Source organism: Macaca fascicularis, chromosome 6, assembly GCF_037993035.2.
Source record: "Macaca fascicularis isolate 582-1 chromosome 6, T2T-MFA8v1.1".
Taxonomy (NCBI): domain Eukaryota; kingdom Metazoa; phylum Chordata; class Mammalia; order Primates; family Cercopithecidae; genus Macaca; species Macaca fascicularis.
In genome coordinates, this window is record NC_088380.1 from 97,618,412 (window position 1) to 97,636,737 (window position 18,326).

General features: G+C 39.1%; 1 protein-coding gene across 30 annotated transcripts in view; it reads right to left on the reverse strand.

Moving 5' to 3' along the window:
* Positions 1–2,016: 2,016 nt before the first annotated feature.
* Positions 2,017–18,326, reverse strand: part of ARB2A (ARB2 cotranscriptional regulator A) — a 480,313-nt gene continuing 464,003 nt past the window's right edge. For all 30 annotated transcript variants that reach the window (XM_045394839.3, XM_073993876.1, XM_073993880.1 and 27 more), the window contains one exon: positions 2,017–5,020. In XM_045394839.3, the coding sequence (XP_045250774.1) occupies positions 4,878–5,020 (143 nt within the window). In that variant the 3' untranslated portion in view covers positions 2,017–4,877. The remainder of the gene's footprint in view (positions 5,021–18,326) is intronic.

Sequence of the window (18,326 nt, forward strand, 5' to 3'; positions counted from 1 at the left end):
AAGAGACATAGCATTCTTGGGGTGTTGGTTGTCTTTTCATTTCAGATTCTTTGTATTGGTATTGCAGGCTGACCACAAAGTACACTTCAACATTATTTTACCTGTGACAGTTCTCCATATTACCCGAGGTAATAGCCAAGGAAGAGAAAGATGAATGATCTAAAAGGAAAGATGCAGGACTTCTCTAGATTTCTTTCTAGAAACATGTTTCATGTCTGTTTCAAACAGAACTCAACTCCAACAATACAAAGGATATAGTGAAAGGTTTTTCACAAATCTCAAGGCGAAGGACTGGGAAAAGTTGCTTAGAAGGCCTCAGGGACTAAGTCAAACTTCCACTTTCAAGCTTTTTATATTCCAGGGGAAAATACTGGTCACTGTGTGGTATCCACTTCATGGTCAAACTTTCAGGATGACTTTCTCCTATCTAGCAATTAAAGCCAACTATTTAACATTTGGTGATTTTAATCTTTGCAGTTCATTTTACAGTTATTACTTCTCTAAAACCTTTGTGCTGGGAATTAACAAAGTTCTTCAATCTAATCATGCTCTTTGGAATCAAGGTCTCCCAATTCTAAAGTTACCATTGCACAGGCTGTTGCATAATTTTAGATGTCATGGAGAGTCCCACTGATGAAATCTGAGAAGGCTCATGTCAGACCACTGACTGCTAAAGACATCACTACATGAAAGATCAGTGGTGTGAAACTTTAAAAACATCGATCCAAATGAATCAATTAAATCAACATTCATCCCTCCTAAGTGTGTGGTTTAAAACTATCATTGTTGCTTTTTTTTTTTTTTTTTTCCTTAAAAAAAAACCTTACATAGATTTTGAGATAAATGCTGGAATGCTTTGATGGCTACTTCTATTCTCGAATCTCCGTTAATCGACTTTGTGCTATTTCCCTCTTTTCAACATCTTCCACTTGGTGTACATTCTTTACTCTTAGTACAGTGCATGACAGTTGCAATGCTTTAAATCTAAAACCGCCTAACAAAGCTGATGCTTTAGGTAGGGTAGCTTTAAGCTCTGTGAAGCATTGATTAAAAACCCTTTCCCAGACTCAAACTGATCTTTTTGGAGATTAATAGAATATTAGATAAAAGGAAGACGAACAATTCAAGAGACTCCCACTCAGTCATTCTATACAAGGAAGGAAGGAAAGTATTCAATTTTTGAAAGGGAGTACCTCCTGGAGTCTTTTATTTTATATTATTACAGCCACTAATAAGTAATAATAAAATAACCACTACCATCATCCCCCTTTTTGCCACCCATATTTCAAAGATGAGAGTGTCTCACATTTATTTAAAGACTTTTTTTTTTCTCCACAGAGGCATGTGGAAAGTTTTTGAGAAATTTTTACACTTTCTGTAGTAGTACTCTTTCTTAAACGAATTAGGATTACAGACACCAACAGGAACCTGTCAGTTTACAGTAAAAAATATGATTATAACAAGAGACACACATGTGTTTGGATTGGAACCGCAGATAATCCAGAGAAACAAACAAAATCTAACTTATTACATGGATAATATAGTTAACATATCTCTAAAAGGGGCTAAAGGTTTTAAGAAAGCTGTAAAAGAAATGTAAGTTATTTTCAGATCGAACACAGTACATCAAGAACCTATATACACAAACTTGGAGGCAACTTAATCTCACCAGACTCCTCTTGGAAAACACATTTATTTATGGCATATTCAAGTTTATTTTATAAACAACAGTTTAATGATAGGTTGTTCAGATTTCCTTGCTAAGGAGATATTTTAGATATTAAAAACAACTGTCTTATAAATGTTAGCTTTGTAAAAGGTGCAAGCCAAATAGTGACTCAACTGAAGTTAGAATATTACCTTACAGCAATACTAACAGAAATAAAAAGTAGCCATAAGGTTTAAAATATTGATGGATGCTCTCTCATCCTTCCTTTTATGTTTTTGCTTTAAAAAATCTCTATGCAATTGGTGAATAAGCAAGAATTCTTCTGAGCAAGAATAATAACACCGCTGTTGTTGGGAAAATTGTTTTTATTTTAAAATGGAAATGGAAATATACAGGAAAAGCTTGTGCTTTCCTTTTTATTCTTTGAATAAACAATAATAATGCAATCCAGGTCAAAGCAAAAGGCAGAAAAGAACAGTTATTACAAGTACATGGTCTTCTTTTCAAATATCCATGAAAATGTTTAACGACTGGATGGCTAGGTACCTACAGAAAGCTCTAAAGCAATAATCTGGCCTTTAAGTTTCGACAGGACTATTTTGAATCTTAGATTTATCAGTCACTCCTTTCCCATTCTACTTGTTCTAAGAATTAAGTATATAATTAAAATAAAAAGTCCACATCCTGACTTTAAATCTCCACTCTCCTAAAAACCTGTTTGAGGAAACAAAAATGGGGAAGAAGATGATCAGAGCAAAGATATTGTTAACACTGGCGGCACTCATGCAGGTGGGCTACTACCAACTGCTGGTTGTCACTCCAGGAAAATCGAGGTGAACATTATTACATTTATATCAACAAACCCATAATCAACAGGTTAAAAATCCTGCATTACAAAGGATATGATCACTTATCAGTTGGTGGTCTGGAAGTTTGCCTAGCTCCCTCTGGGCTGCTACAGCTCAGATTCACAAGTAGAAATTACATTTACACAACTTAAGTTTGCAAATAGCTCTCTATAGATAGTTAAACAAGGCCTAACCATCCAGTAGTTTTAAAGTATTAGAGGCAATTAAATAGTGATTTATTCTAGTTATAAGTAAAGGTTTAAAAAGAGGAGAGATGATTTAAGAGAAGGAATAGGAGTGATGTGGTTTATAAACTGAGCATATTTATTTTGCTCTAATTCAGGTGCAGAAGCTTCACAAATTTAGCATTGCAGAAGTGTTGGTTTTTTATAAATGCTATAAAATTGTTTCCTGTCAACATTTTCATATACTGAAAACAAGACACAATTTATAATACCTTGAAAAATATATTCAATTCACATCTATTCTTGAATCTCTCACTGGAAGATACCATTATTTTACAGAGTTCACCAGTACTTCTAAAGTAGTAAAGATTGGATAAAAAGGGTCAATATCACAGACAAATGTGCTTGACGTTGTTGGGGTTTACTCATTTTAAGCCATCCAGTAGCTGAATAAAATGCCATTTTGATTTTTCCTCCCATATAGTTGATTTTGCTTAAGTAACACCAAAATATATGCATACCTGACCACTGAAGAAAGATCACTTTAATTTGTCATCATTAAAACTATAGAACTAATGAATGTACTTGTATGTCAAACACAGCAATGAGATATTAACAGCTTTAAAACTTGTTGAAATCGGTTCATAATATAAAAACATTTAAGCACGAAGTGGCTGATTTTAAGTTACTTTTCTGAGGCATTAGACAGTTCTAAGTCATTTTGGGTACATTTTCTCATGTCCTGAAATAAGGCAGGCATATTAATTGTTGCATACACTTTAAAAAAGGATGAAAACTATTAAATTCATGTTCTCATCTATTAGAAACAATCTTTACTAGGTAATTAAACTTGTCAAGTAATTAAAAAATAATATGAAAATTTAAGATTTTAATCTAAAAGTCAGCAAAACCTTAATATCTCCTGTATTTCACAGTGTTGGCCACATCTTAGCTGGATTAAAATACTTAATTGTTCAAACTGTAGGGCTAAACCCTACAGAGGAAGCAGAGTGCTAAAAATTATACCACTGGACTGAGAGAAGAAATTCTTTCACACCAAGTCCTTCTCTTACTGTTAAAGCAGAAAACTAAAAGGATAATTTTAGCCCCACTTAGCCTTTCAGAAGAAAAAGGCTGCAGAGCACATAGGTTTAGTTTCCTGATGACAATAAAAAAATTCTCTCCCTAGAAGTGCCTAACTCCACGAAAGCTCAGAATAGATCATTCTGGAAAGGGTTAACAACAACAATCTTTCTCCACAGAGAGATTTAAAAAGCAAAACTTAAGTGTGTTATATCTAAATTACAATGCCACTCAGTACACATTATATATTTAAAAAGTAAAGTCAATTCTAGTGATAACAGTTGGAAATTTCATTGAAAATGGGACCTTTTACACCTACACTTAAAAGAGCTGCCCATCATTGTTTTGGTTTTAACAGTCTCTTCTGAAATCAGAGACTTGTGTAAACTCTCACAAACAGCTGGCAAAAAGATTTTCAGCAGTAATGCGGATTCAGTACTTTATAGATTTTTATGCAAAGTTTTCCTTTTTTTTTTTTTCTGGTCCCGAAATGAAAACAGGGAGAGAACAATTTGCACTCCCCAAACTCCATGGTACTGTTCTGAATTTGAAATTGGCTTGGAACATGTGTGTGGAACTTCCTAAAAAAAAAAAAAAAAAAAAGAGGTGGGTAATAAGATGTCCTCAGGGAAAAGCCTAATTAAAATGGAAATTTGAAGTCGGGAATAAAAGTTTGTTCCAGTTGAGAGCGGGGAAAGATGGACATGATTAAGGAGGTGGAAGCAGCAGCGGCTGCGCTGCAGCGGGCGCTAGGACCCTGCCGACGCCGCCCGCCCTGCAGCGCCCGCGCGGGCTCGGTCAGGGCAATTAGAGCCGCGCCAGCCACGCCAGGCAGCGCGCTGTCAGCCTTAATCTGAGCGCTGACGGGCAGCGCTCAGCCCGCAGGAAGCACGACCAGTGAACCCATATTGCTTTGACAGTTGCACTCATCTAGAAATAATGCAAAACGCTACTTAGATGTACATATCACGACCCTGTGCTCTGGGAAGAAAACAATCTAATGAGGGGCTGGGAGTCTGCTCGACGACACAAGCAGTGAGGAGGGTGCGGGTGCGTGCGCCAGGGCGGCCCCCCCAGTCGCGCTCGCTCCTCTTACAGCTCTTCGTGCTTGATGCGGTGCGAGCGGCGTGTCACAGCCGGCTTCAGGGAGCTGATCTTGGCTTCTGAGGCTTCGGTAAAGAATTTGAAAATAGACGGGAAGCTCTTCCAGGAAGTTAGCTCGTGACGGTCGGTGCCTGCAAAGAACCACACATTCGGTTACCAGGTGGCCCCGCGGTGCCGGGCGCGGCGAGGGCGGCGAGGGCCAGGCCTAGCTCCGGCTCGCTACCACCCCGCTCAGTCCCTCCCGCCCGCGCCCCGCCTCTCAGTCTGGGCCCCGCCTCTCAGCCAGGGCCCCGCCCCCTCGGGGGCGCGCGCCGCCGCCCCTCAGGGCACACCTGGGGCTGCAGGGTCACTTGCCCCTCCGGCTCAGAGGAACTCAGACTTAGCTATCTGCGGCATAGGGGCGTCTCCGGCCTAAGTCTCCATCCCTCTCCTGACGCGGGGACGCGGCCCGCATCTGTCCCGGGGTCGCTCGAGGCGCGGCTGGACGCCCGAGGCCTCCGCCTCTCCGAGCCAATGGAAGCTTTGGGCGGGAAGGGCCACTCCCTCTCCCTCCGGGAAACCACCCACCTCCCCGAGACTCGGCGCGCGCGGGGATTGGTTTTCCCTGCGCGCGGGATCGGCTGCCATCCACCCCACAGCGCCTGTTTTCTTGCCTCCCAAGGGGGTTGGGGGCGGGGTGGGGAAGGATTTTTCTTGCCTCTCCCGGAAGCTGTGCTGTTAGACACGATTACCTCAGCTAGGTCACTGGGACCAAATCATACGGGACGCTTAATGAAGGACCACATTCAAAAGGGATTATGCCTTGAAGTGTTCTGGCGGGCGACATTTTTACAGATTTTAAGGGGCAAATTTAGAACAGCTAAAAAAAAAGGTTTCAAAGCAGTGACTACTAAAAGAGCATCTAGGCCTCCCATTTTGTCAGGAGGAATTCAACTTAGAAAATGCAGGTTAGTTGTCAATTTATGGGGTTATTTTATTTTACTACAGCTTCTCTCTGTGGTTTCGATGTAAAACTAATGTACAGCATATTTTCAAATAAAATCGACCTTCAGTTTAACACAGGCAGCAGATAACACGGATGCAGGCATAAGAACAGATGAGGAAATACATTTATCTATATTTGACTCCCTGTGATGGCTTATGTAGCATTTTACGAGTGGCTTCATAAATGAGCACTTTTTAAAATTAAAAATTAATTACAAAGACTTCCACAGAAGAATAGCTTTTAAACAGTTGAAATCTCTTCCTAGATCACGCAATTATGCAGAGAGATACCGCTTGGAAGTCTCCGGAATCAGGGCCTCAGTCTGATACTTTAACATTGTTAATGATAATTCTTTAGTCTGTAATAGTAGGTCATTGCTATGGTTACTCTACAATGGTGCAACACTTTGCTTTCCCCTTCAGCTATTCGCTGAGACCTGGTAACCACATTTGTTGCCTAGCAACAGTTTTGTGACAGTATCACAATCTAGGAGTTACAACAATAAGGATGCTATGGCTGCTGTCGGCCAGAGAGCAGAAAGCTACAGTCTGTGCCTGACTTAGCTGTGGGAGCTGGCCCTACTAGAGAACCCCTCTCTCTTTATCGGTGCCCTCCCAAGGATTCTCTCTCTCCTCCTTTCCTCTGCAGATGGGCCTCATGAACCTGAATTTGAAACTAAGACCCAGTATTAAAGTCATATCCGCCAAAGCTACTGTATTCAGACTAAAAATGAGGTCATTTCTGTATTTGCTTACTCATTTTGGGCAAAATTCATTGTTACTCAATAGGAAGGTGGGATTGTCTCTATGGTGTTTGCAACCCTAGTTTCACTTCAGTAATAACTACACAGTTGCACTTATAATGGTAAGACATTTTACAATCAATTGTAATTCCTTTTGAAAGACCATTCTCAGATGCATACTACATGGCAACACCCACCCCCAAATACAATAAGCCAAAAAAAAAAAAAAAAAAAAAAGGTGTTAATTGTCTCTTTTCCTTCCCATTTCCCAAGCTTCCAGCCACATTTGGCATTTCCTCCATAGTGATCACACTTACACCTACTAGTGTTACTAAGGCTAGGATCAATTTGTAAGCTTTCTCAGGGAATTCCCCTCATAATTCCTCCCACCCCTTGAAACCAATTCAATCTATGAATCTAGAGGGACCTAAGGAGTCAACGGTCTGAAGCAATTTTAACTCCTTTATTTCTTCTTTACTAGTGACAATCCTTCTGAAGGATGAACAGATTTCCCTGGTGATAAAATCACTACAAAAGCTTTTTACTTTTAGCTTTTGATGACTCTCTGCTTGATTAGTCCTGGACTGAAAAGACCAGAGTCCCTGAGATAACTGAATACTTGTACTGGCTCTCAACATTTACTCTTGTAATTTAAAAGTATAAATAATGAGAATGTGTGCTTCTATCAGAGGAAGGGAAATTGCTAGGAGTAAAGGTAATAAGGTAGGTTAGCAACTGAATTACAGAGAATGGGGTGGAAGGGAGAGAATTCTCCCTAAACTAAGGAATGATAACATGAATATGTAATATAAAAATGTGTTTTCTAGGAACACTTTTACACTGTTGGTGGGATTGTAAACTAGTTCAACCATTATGGAAAACAGTATGGCGATTCCTCAAGGATCTAGAACTAGAAGTACCATATGACTGAGTCATCCCATTACTGGGTATATACCCAAAGGATTATAAATCATACTGCTATAAAGACACATGCACACGTATGTTTATTGCGGCACTATTCACAATAGCAAAGACTTGGAATCAACCCAAATGTCCATCAGTGACAGACTGGATTAAGAAAATGTGGCACATAGACACCATGGAATAGTATGCAGCCATAAAAAAGGATGAGTTTGTGTCCTTTGTAGGGACATGGATGCAGCTGGAAACCATCATTCTCAGCAAACTATCACAAGAACAGAAAACCAAACACCGCATGCTCTCACTCATAGGTGGGAACTGAACAATGAGATCACTTGGACTCAGGAAGGGGAACATCACACACTGGGGCCTATTATGGGGAGGGGGTAGGGGGAAGGGATTGCATTGGGAGTTATACCTGATGTAAATGACGAGTTGATGGGTACAGCACACCAACATGGCACAAGTATACATATGTAACAAACCTGCACGTTATGCACATGTACCCTAGAACTTAAAGTATAATAATAATAATAAAAAGAATGTATTGAAGGAAATCTTAAAATAGTAAAAAAAATAATAATAATAAAATAAAAATAAAAATGTGTTTTCTAAATTTTTGGAAGTAGATTTTTAATGATATTTAAAATATCATTTGGAGGTTGAATAATTGCATGTCTATCTGGGACTGCATATATACATTTCAAGAATATGTTTGGAGACCATTTTCAAAAATTTAGTTCTGAAGTTCAGTGAAAATATTTACAGGTGAATATGAAACTCTATCCATGACAGTGTTCAATGAATGGAAACTTTTGAGAGCAGGTTTCTAGTACTTAAAAAATACATCACTTTAGGGGACATTAAGTGGGGTGTCTTTTATTCCATCAGTACAGAAACACTAGACCATTACATTATTTGTTCATAAAAGGATATAAAAGGTGGAAGTTTAGGTCAATCAAAAAAGCAGTCATTTATTAATAAAATGCAATGATGTAGAAGTCACAGGGAGACTAGTTTATTTAGCACTAGCCTTGTTATTTGAAGGAGATAAACATGGTTTTATGGTCAAGGTCTAGTCTTTTCACTACCACCACTTTATTCTTATCAAGTCTCCAGTTTTCAAACCCATATTTTCCTAGTTTAGACAGGTTCACAAAATATAAGGAGTAAAAGGTTTTTCCACATTAAATATCTGCCAACTTCTCAAGGAATGATTTTGGTATCATTTTGTAGTGGCAGGCTTGGTCTAACTGGATAATTCACCTATGGAGTGAATTCAGTTTCCTAGTCTATAATATCAATTCAGTATAAAAGTAAAATGTAAAGGATCACAGCGCTTCATTACAAAAAAATACCTTTGCTCAGTTTCAATCAGTGGTTCTTAATGGAGATGACAATGGCCTCTGGAGGCATTTTGGAAATTTGCAGGGATATTTTTGGTGGTCAAGAAGATTGGAAGGTGTGATTGGCATTTATTGGGAGAAGGTCAGGGATAGTGGATATCCTGTAATTTGCAAGGCAGTATAGAATTGTTCTGCATCCCACATGATTTTCAAATGTTCAGCAGCTATTCATGTAGTTGAAAACCTGTTTATAATTATATGGATTAGAATTTAAATATGTTTTACAGATGATCTTAAAATACTTTTTGCATGATTTTAATATATACTGAATTTTCCAAGAATACCACTACCATGTAAATCGAAAGGGTTGTGCATTTTGTTTTTCAGAGTCTTGCCAAGAGTGGTTTACCCTATGAAAAAAATATCATAACTGATGGCACCATGCCCATGGTACTGGAGTTGCCAATAAGCATACCTGTATCAGCCTGCACTTCAGCTGTCAAATTCATGATGATTCCATGCATAGGACCAAGTATCTGACTACTTTATTATGTCTTCTCATATAGATTAGCCTGAGCACTTTAAATATTGAAATCCATATTATTTTTATTATGAATTACTTTTATTCCTTCTATATGTTAACTAGAGCATTACAAAGATTTAATAATCTTATAAGTAGGTAGATTATATTATCTATTGAATTTATTTCAGGACAGTAAAAGCACTGCATAATATTTCTTATAATAGGAGGTAATCAAAGGTCAGCTTAAATAAAAATGAATGGTTAATTCTTTCTTACTATATTAGAGATTAATTCTTCCAATAATCTGAACCCTACTCTAGCTATCTCTTTTATCCTTGTACAGAGCAGAAAATACCTATTTTTCATTTTTCTTATATTTTTTCCACAAATGCCATTTGTCAATGATGTTATTTATTATGAAATGACTAAAAGGCCAGGGATCTTCCAATGAAAATACTACCCTGAATATCCTTGACTTATCACTTGTTTTAAAAAATGAACTGTAGCAAATTTTAAAGGAGTAAAAATAGCAAGTGGTGAAAAGGATTAGAAACTTTAAGAATCAAGAACGAGACTAGAAATCATATGAGAAAATCAAATTGCTAAAATGTGTCATTGGTTTTCCCAAAAGACTACATATTTAAGAAAAAGTGCCTTGTAATAGAACTGACAAAGAGGGAGGCTATATTCGTGTAATAGCATTTAGAAAAAATGGTTAAAAACAACACTGAGAGTGGAATAGCAAAGAATAGGACAAGAGAGATGAAAACATTACTGTATCTTCTGTCTTATCTATTCCTCTTACTTTTGCCTGTGAATGACTCTGATTCAGTGTTTCTTATACATCAACCCTGCCCACACTCCTCTTTACTTGATCTTAGTGTTTACAAGTATTTTTGTGGGGGCAGGGGCAAAAAGTATATCAAAATATGCTACTGAGTTGGCAGCCAAAATCCTGATGTTTACTTTAGCAGATGTATATTATTTGAAGCTGTATGTCATTTTATGCAGTAGATGTCTTAAAGTTACATGGGAATATAAGGCCTGTTAATGAAGTCTATTTTTAAATGAAGACACGGATTATTTACCTTTTCAATGAATCCCTTAATAAAGTGAATAATTTTCTGGTAAAGCAAATAATCATTCTTCAAATGATATCACACACACACATGCACACACACATACTAATCAGATTTGCCAGAGATAAGGTTTACTGGTAAACAGTAAACAGACTGAAGAACAATCTGAGTGTAGAGTAACTTATCACCAAAAAGATAATTTAGAAGAATTTCTTCATCTGCCATTCACTCATAATTATTGTTACTCACTTTATCTTACATGGATAGACCAAAACGTCATGGAATACAGGCATACCTTGAAGATATTGTGGGTTTGGTTACAGACCACCCCAATAAAGTGAACAGTGTAATTAGGTGAATCACACATTTTTTGGTTTCACAGTGGATATAAAAGTTATGCTTACACTATGCTTCAGTCTACTAAGTGTGGAAAAGCATTATGTCTAAAAAGACATTGTATGTACCTTAATTAAAACATGCTTAATTGCTAAAAATGCTAATAATCATCTGAGTTTTTAGCAAGTTGCAATTATTTTTGTGGTGGAGGGTCTTGCCTCCATGTTGATGGCTGCTGACTGATCAGAGTGGTGATTGCTAAAGATCAAGGTGGTTGTGGTAATTTCTTAAAATAAGATAATTATGTAGTTTGCTGCATTGATTGACCCTTCCTTTCCTGAAAGATTTCTCTGTAGCATGTAATGTTGTTTGACAGCATTTTACCCACAGTAGAACTTTCAAAATTGGAGGCAATCCTTTCAAACCTTGCCACTGTTTTATCAACTAAGTTTATGCAATATTCAAAATTCTTTGTTGTCATTTCAACAAGGTTTACAGCACCTTCACCAGGAGTACATTCCATCTCAAGAAACCACATTCTTTGCTCGTCCATAAGAAATAACTCCTCATCTCTTAATGTTTGATCATGAGATTGCAGCAATTCAGCCACATCTTCAGACTCCACTTCTAATTCTGGTTCTTTTGCTATTTCTGCCACATCTGCAGTTTACTTCGTTTACTGAATCTTGAATCCCTCAAAGAGGTTCATCCATGAATGCTGGAATCAACTTCTTCCAAACTTTTGTTCTTATTGATATTCTGACCTCCTCCCATGAATCACAAACGTTCTTAATGGAAGCTAGAACAGTGAATCTTTTCCAGAAGGCTCTCAATTGATCAGAGGAATCACTATCTCTGGCAGCTATAGCCTCACAAAATGTTTTTTTTTTTTTTTTTTTTTTTTTTTTTTGAGACGGAGTCTCGCTGTGTCACCTATTGCTGGAGTGCAGTGGCGCAAATTCGGCTCACTGCAACGTCCACCTTCCAGGTTCAAGCCATTCTCCTGCCTCAGCCTCCGGAGTAGCTGGGATTATAGGCACGCACCACCATGCCCAGCTAATTTTTGTGTTTTTAGAGACAGGGTTTCACCATGTTGGTCAGACTGGTCTTGAACTCCTGACCTTGTGCTCTGCCCGCCTTGGTTTCCCAAAGTGCTGGGATTATAGGCATAAGCCACCACGCACGGCCACAAAATGTATTTCTTAAATAATGAGACTTGAAAGTTGAAACTACTCCTTGGTCCATAGGCTGCAGAATGAATGTTGTGTTAGCAGGAATGAAAACAACATGAATTTTCTTGTACATCTCCATCAGAACTCTTGGGTAACCAAGTGTACTGTCAAGGAGTGATATGGAAGGATTCTTTTTTTTCTGAGCAGTAGGTTTCAACAGTGGGCTTACAATATTCATTAACCTATGCTGTAAACAAATGTGCTATCATCCAGACTCTGTTGTGCCACTTACAGAGGGCAGGCATAGTAGATGTAGCATAATTTTTTTTTTTTTTTTTTTTGAGACGGAGCCTTGCTCTGTCGCCCAGGCTGGAGTGCAATGGTACAATCTTGGCTCACTGCAACCTCCACCTCCTGAATTCAAGTGGTTCTCCTGCCTCAGCCTCCCGAGCAGCTGGGACTACAGGCACGTGCCACCACGCCTGGCTAATTTTTGTATTTTTAGTAGAGACAGGGTTTCACCATGTTGACCAAGATGGTCTCGATCTCTTGACTTCATGATCTGCCCACCTTGGCCTCCCAAAGTGCTGGGATTACAGATGTGAGCCACAGCACCCGGCCGTTGTAGCATAATTTTTAAGGCCCTAGGATTTTTAAAGTGGTAAATCAGTATTGGCTTCAACTTAAAGTCATCAGCTTCATTAGCCTCTAACAAGAGAGTTACCCTCTCTTTGTCCTTTGAAGCTTTGAAGCCAGGCATTGACTTATCCTCTCTAGCTGTGATAGTCCTAGATGGCATCTTCTTCCAATAGATGACTGTTTCATCTACATTGAAAATCTGTTGTTTAGTGCAGCCACCTTCATCAATGGTCTTAGCTAGATCTTCTGGATAACTTGCTATAGCTTATACAGCAGTACTTGCTGCTTCACCTTGCGCTTTTATGTTCTGGAGATGGCTTCTTTCCTTAAATCTCATGAACCAACCTCTTCTAGCTTTCAACTTTTCTTCTGCAGTTTCCTCATCTCTCTCAGCCTTCACAGAATTAAAGAAAGTTAGGGTCTTGCTCTGGATTAAGCTTTGGCCTAATGGAATGTTATGGCTTGTTTGATCGATCCAGACTACTCAAACTTTCTGCAGATCAGCAATAAGATTATTTTGCTTTCTTATCATTCATGTGTTCACTGGAGTAGCACTTTTAATTTCCTTCAAAAACTTTTTCATTGTATTCACAACTTGGCCAACTGTTTTGCAAGAGGCCTAGCTTTCAGCCTGTCTTGGCTTCTGACACGCCTTCTTCACTAAGCTTAATCATTTTGATCTTTAGATGGGAAGTACAGAGATGTGAGACTCTTCCTTTCACTTGAACACTTAGAGGCCATTGTAGGGTTATTAATTGGCCTAATTTCAATATTGTGTCTCATGGAATAGGGAGGCCTGAGGAGAGGGTAAGAGACAGCGGCGTGGCCAGTCCAGGAGTAGTCAGAGTATACACTACAATTATCAATTAACTTTGCCCTCTACTATGGGCATGATTCTTAGTGCCCCCAAATAGTTATAATATTAACATCAAAGATCACATAATCATAACAGATATAAAAATAAAGAAAAGGTCTGAATAGTGCTAGAATTCAAAAAAATGTGACATAGAGACACAAAGTGAGCACATGCTGATTTTTTTTTTTTTTGAAAGGGCGGTAACAGGCTTGCTTGACACAGGGTTGCTGTAAATCTTCAATTTGTAAAAAAATGCAGTATATGCAGGGTGATAAAGTGAAGCTCCATAAAAGAAGGTATGCCTGTAATTTTAACAATCTACACATAATTTACATCCTAGGGTCTGGCTTAGAATAGGGAATATCAATTGTTCACCTTTGAATATGAAAGATCATTTTTTGTGTCTTTGTTCCAGGGAGAAAAAACACAAACATGTGCCCTTACCCTCTCACCCTGCTCCCCACAAAAGAATACATTTTTAAAGAAAAAGGTAATGAATAAACTTTGTAAATTACCATGATAAGGAGGCAGGAAACTAGAAAGATATGAAACACATTAATATTAACAGGATAATATGTCTATGATATTTTCAAAATGACAAGGCTTGATTTTAAAAATTGATCTTTAACAAAAGAAAGAAGTATGGGCAATTAGGAAGTAATGAAGACCCTGTCAATATAGCTATGTTGATAATAACAGGTAAGGGAATTCTTGAGAAAATCTAATATATAAAAATCAGGAGGTCTGTAATATGCGTTATTGAGTCCCATTGGGATTAACTAATGAACTTACGAGCTTACCAGCAGTTATTTTTAGAAAGCTATAAAGAATCAGAGAAATATCAGAGCACTGAAAAATAATGTGCCTTCTAAAAAGAAATAAAATATAACTACTAAAATTCATTTAAAAATGAATTCTAGAGCTTCTAAGAACAATATCCTTTTTGAAAAAATGAAATACAGTTACTAATATTTGCACAGAGAAGGGCTTCTAATGGAAATCCTCCCAGTTAGAAGGTACAAGTATGAGCCTACCACACAGGGAGTAGTGAATGGGGCGTGGTGGGGTGTGTACCAAGATTGTGTAAGGAAAATGCCAAGTGCAGCTCAGAAAACATGTTATAATGCCTTGTTGAATTACCTCCGTAAGATACAAGCAAGTCTCTTTCCATTGCTAATACAGTTGCAAGCCCTTTAAAGTTGAGACTGTGTTGAGACTGTAAAGGCAAGAAATCAAGTTTGACCAGAGAAAATAGACAGGCTAAAAGAAAGACACATAATCAGCAGTGGAGACTTTTCGGTCATTTGCGGCTTTGGCACAACCTATCCTTTCCTCTAGCTCCTTTTCTGCCAAGTTCTTCTCATCTGGTGAAGCGTGGGGGTGGTACTAGAGGGCATGGTGGGGGCACAGTGGAACTTGGGGCAGTTTAAGACTCAGGGAAGCTGGGTGCGGGGCCTGTAATCTCAGCACTTGGAGAGGCTGAGGTGGGGCGAATATCCTGAACTCAGGAGTTGGAGGCCAGAATGGGCAACATAGCAAAATGCCCTCTCTAACAAAAATACAAAAAAATTAGCCAGGCGCGGTGGCATGCACCTGTAGTCCCAGCTACTTGGAGGCTGAGGTGGGAGAATCGTTTGAGCCCAGGAAATAACTTTGGGAAGTAAACTTATTCCTTTTTTTCCCCTTTAAGACAGGATCTTGCTTTGTCACCCAGGTTGGAGTGCAATGGTATGATCTTAGCTCACTGCAGCCTCGACCTTCGAGGTCCAAGCAATCCTCCTGCCTCAGCCTCCCAAGCAGTTGGGACTACAGGTGTGCACCACCATGCCTGGCTAATTTTTGTATTTTTAGTAGAGACAGGGTTTCTCCATGTTGGCCAGGCTGGTCTGAACTCCTGAGCTGAGGTGATCCACCCACCTCAACCTCCCAAAGCACTGGGATTATAGGCATGAGCCACCATGCCAGGCCGTAAATTTCTTCTTGAGGTGCAGTAGACAGCCTGCCTTGCTGTGGGTCTCTGACTTTGAACCTTGGCTGGCTTCTCTAATCAACTTTCTCCTAGACAATAAAAAATGGATGCATTTTTGTTACTTCGATTGCCTATCAAATCTAGACAGCTGTTATAGAAATGTTTTATTTGGTTTTTACTCTTGTCTTATCTCACATACTCCTCTCACAGTTGCCACAAGGTCTTGCCTCCAGGGTTACATTGTTTCCCATAAAACTTCAGCTCAAGCATGGGCAAAAGCTTCCCTTTCCAGTTTCCCTTTGTCATTTTCAAAAGTAACTTTACTAAAGGATTCTAAGTTAGCATAGAAGTAAACAAGGGAATGCAAAGAATCACAAAGTAGTTACTTCCCTAATGACAAGTTTCTAATAGTCCCAACACACTTAGCAAAGAGCTTTACTGGGCCCCAAGTTCCTTCACTGTAAAATAACACTGTTGAAAAGGGCTGGTACAACTTTACAGATACTTGTCAGGCTTTTCCTCCCAGCTTCCCCTCTCTGCTTAGCTGGGTACCAATTGCTGCCAGCTTGAGAGACAAGACGGGGGCAGGGGGTGGTTAGGGAGAGGGGTCAGGGAGAGAGAGAGAGAGAGAGAGAGACAGAGAGAGAGAGAGAGAGAGAGAAAGAGAGAGACAGAGAGAGAGAAGTTAGCACAGGGAAGAATGAGACAGAATGAATTGCAAAATGCTCTCATTTCAAAGCAAAGCAAAACAAAACAAATGTGAATTTACTAGTTCAAATATCCAAATCTTCTGTGGCCCTCCTCCTTTCTCAATTGTGAATTCTATTATAAAGGATATATTGTGTGGAGAGAGATTTTTCTCAGAATTCCTGTGACTGACTAATTTGTACATGCATTCATTGTATGCCAGGCACTGTTTCTTGGTGCTGGGGGTGCAGTGGTGAGCAGGGAATATAAGGGCTCTGCACACTTGATAGTGGAACATGACAACAAGTAAAAAGTAAACCAATGAACATGCAAACTTCAGAGTTAGAAGTACTAAGAAGAAAACCCAGTAGGGGATGTGAAGAGAATGAAGGGGAGGATGAGGTGGGAAGGAGAAAGAAGGCCATCGGTTTCAACTGGGTGAAGAACACTTTTGACCTAAGACCTGAATGGCAACAAGGAGCCAGGTGAAAGTCTGTGGTCAGACTGCTTTAGGCAGAGTTGTGGAAGAACAAGTGCAGGGGCTCTAAGGAGGAAAGAAGTTGTCATTGTTGAGGAACTCAAAAGGTTAGTGTGACTTGGAACATGGTGGGTGAGGGGAAAGTGGTGTCAGATGATTCAGAGAGATGTGCATTCTCCAGGCCATGTGAGATCTTGCAAGTCATACTGAAGGCTTTTATTCCAAGTTCATTGGAAGATCTGTTTACAGGGTTTTAATCAAGGGAGAAATATAAACGGACTAGCATTTTAAGAGTGCACTGGCTGATATGTAGAGAATGAGTTATGGGGAGTCAGAAGGATGAATTTAACCCTTCCTGACTGCATTTATCAATTCATTCTGCCTCTAGAGAATTCCCTGGGACTCTCCTTTACACCGCTCAGAGTACAAAAATTCAGTTACTGCTAATTCACATATAAGGAATAAAATCAATCTGTAGCAATAGTAATATGAAGTAGGAGTTGAAAGAAAGCCTAGTAAAACAGTATTTGAAAGTAGTGAATTAAAAAATGGAGTTGAACTAGAAATAACATTTTGCTAACAATTCTGCTTCTGTCATATACTCTGATACCTCTGGTTTCTCAGCCCTTAGGACTGTTGTGTGTGGTGGTAAGGTGTTGGGATGGGGAATACACTGTCATAATATTCCATTTCTGCAATCAGTCCAGAGGTAACTGGTGAGCCTACCCTCCAGGTAGGCTCTTCTACTGAGCTCTTCACTTCTACAAATGGTCACAGCATTCTCTTAGCTGCTCTACCTCACAGCCTGAGTCATCTTTGATTTTTCTCTCTCTCGTTTGCTACCTCCTGATCCAATCAGTTAGTAATTTCTGACAATTAAACCTCATGAAAGTTTTTTTTCTTCCTTTCCATTCCCTCTGCAATCTAGAGTGATTTAGATTTAATGGTAGATCATTTAGAGTTCAGAAATCCCTCCTAACCGATTTTACTTTCAGTCTTCGGTCTCTCCCCTTTGATCTTGTCTCCTGCTACCCAGTGAAAAATTCTAAGGTATCATTTGTGTCACATACCTCTTTCTATGCTTCAAAATATCCAATGGCTCCTCATTATATAAAATTAGGTAGAAATTCCTTAATTAGGCTTAAGGCCTTCTGTTCTCTGGCTCCAGCCTCCTTTTCCAGGTTTATCATAACCTCAACTCTGCTTGTATAAGTATCCCCTATCCTGTCATGTCCAGTTCCATTGACATTCCTTAAGCCTTTTCAAATTCTTTCTCAAACATCTTTATATACTCAACATATTCTGTCTTATGTTTCTGTATTAGCTTATGTGTCTTTAAAATTATAAAGCAGTGCCCAGGCCCACGCTGCTAAAAGCAAATCGCAGGGAATTGATACCTGTGTTTCTTTTGATTCTAAAATCCAGTCAGAGATGAGATTACTATAATAAAGTTTTTGAAGGCAGGGGTCAGACTTTACTCATCTTCAATATAGATTGATAAATCTACCCTGTCTGCATATATCTGAGACAGGGTATTGCTCTGTCACCCAGGCTGGAGTACAGTGGCATAACCATGGCTCACTGCAGCCTCTGCCTCCAAGGCTCAAGAAATCCTCCCACCTCAGCCTCCCGAGTAGTAGGATTGTAGAGATGGGGTTTCGCCATGTTGCCCAGGCTGGTCTTGAACTCCTGGGCTCAAGCAAT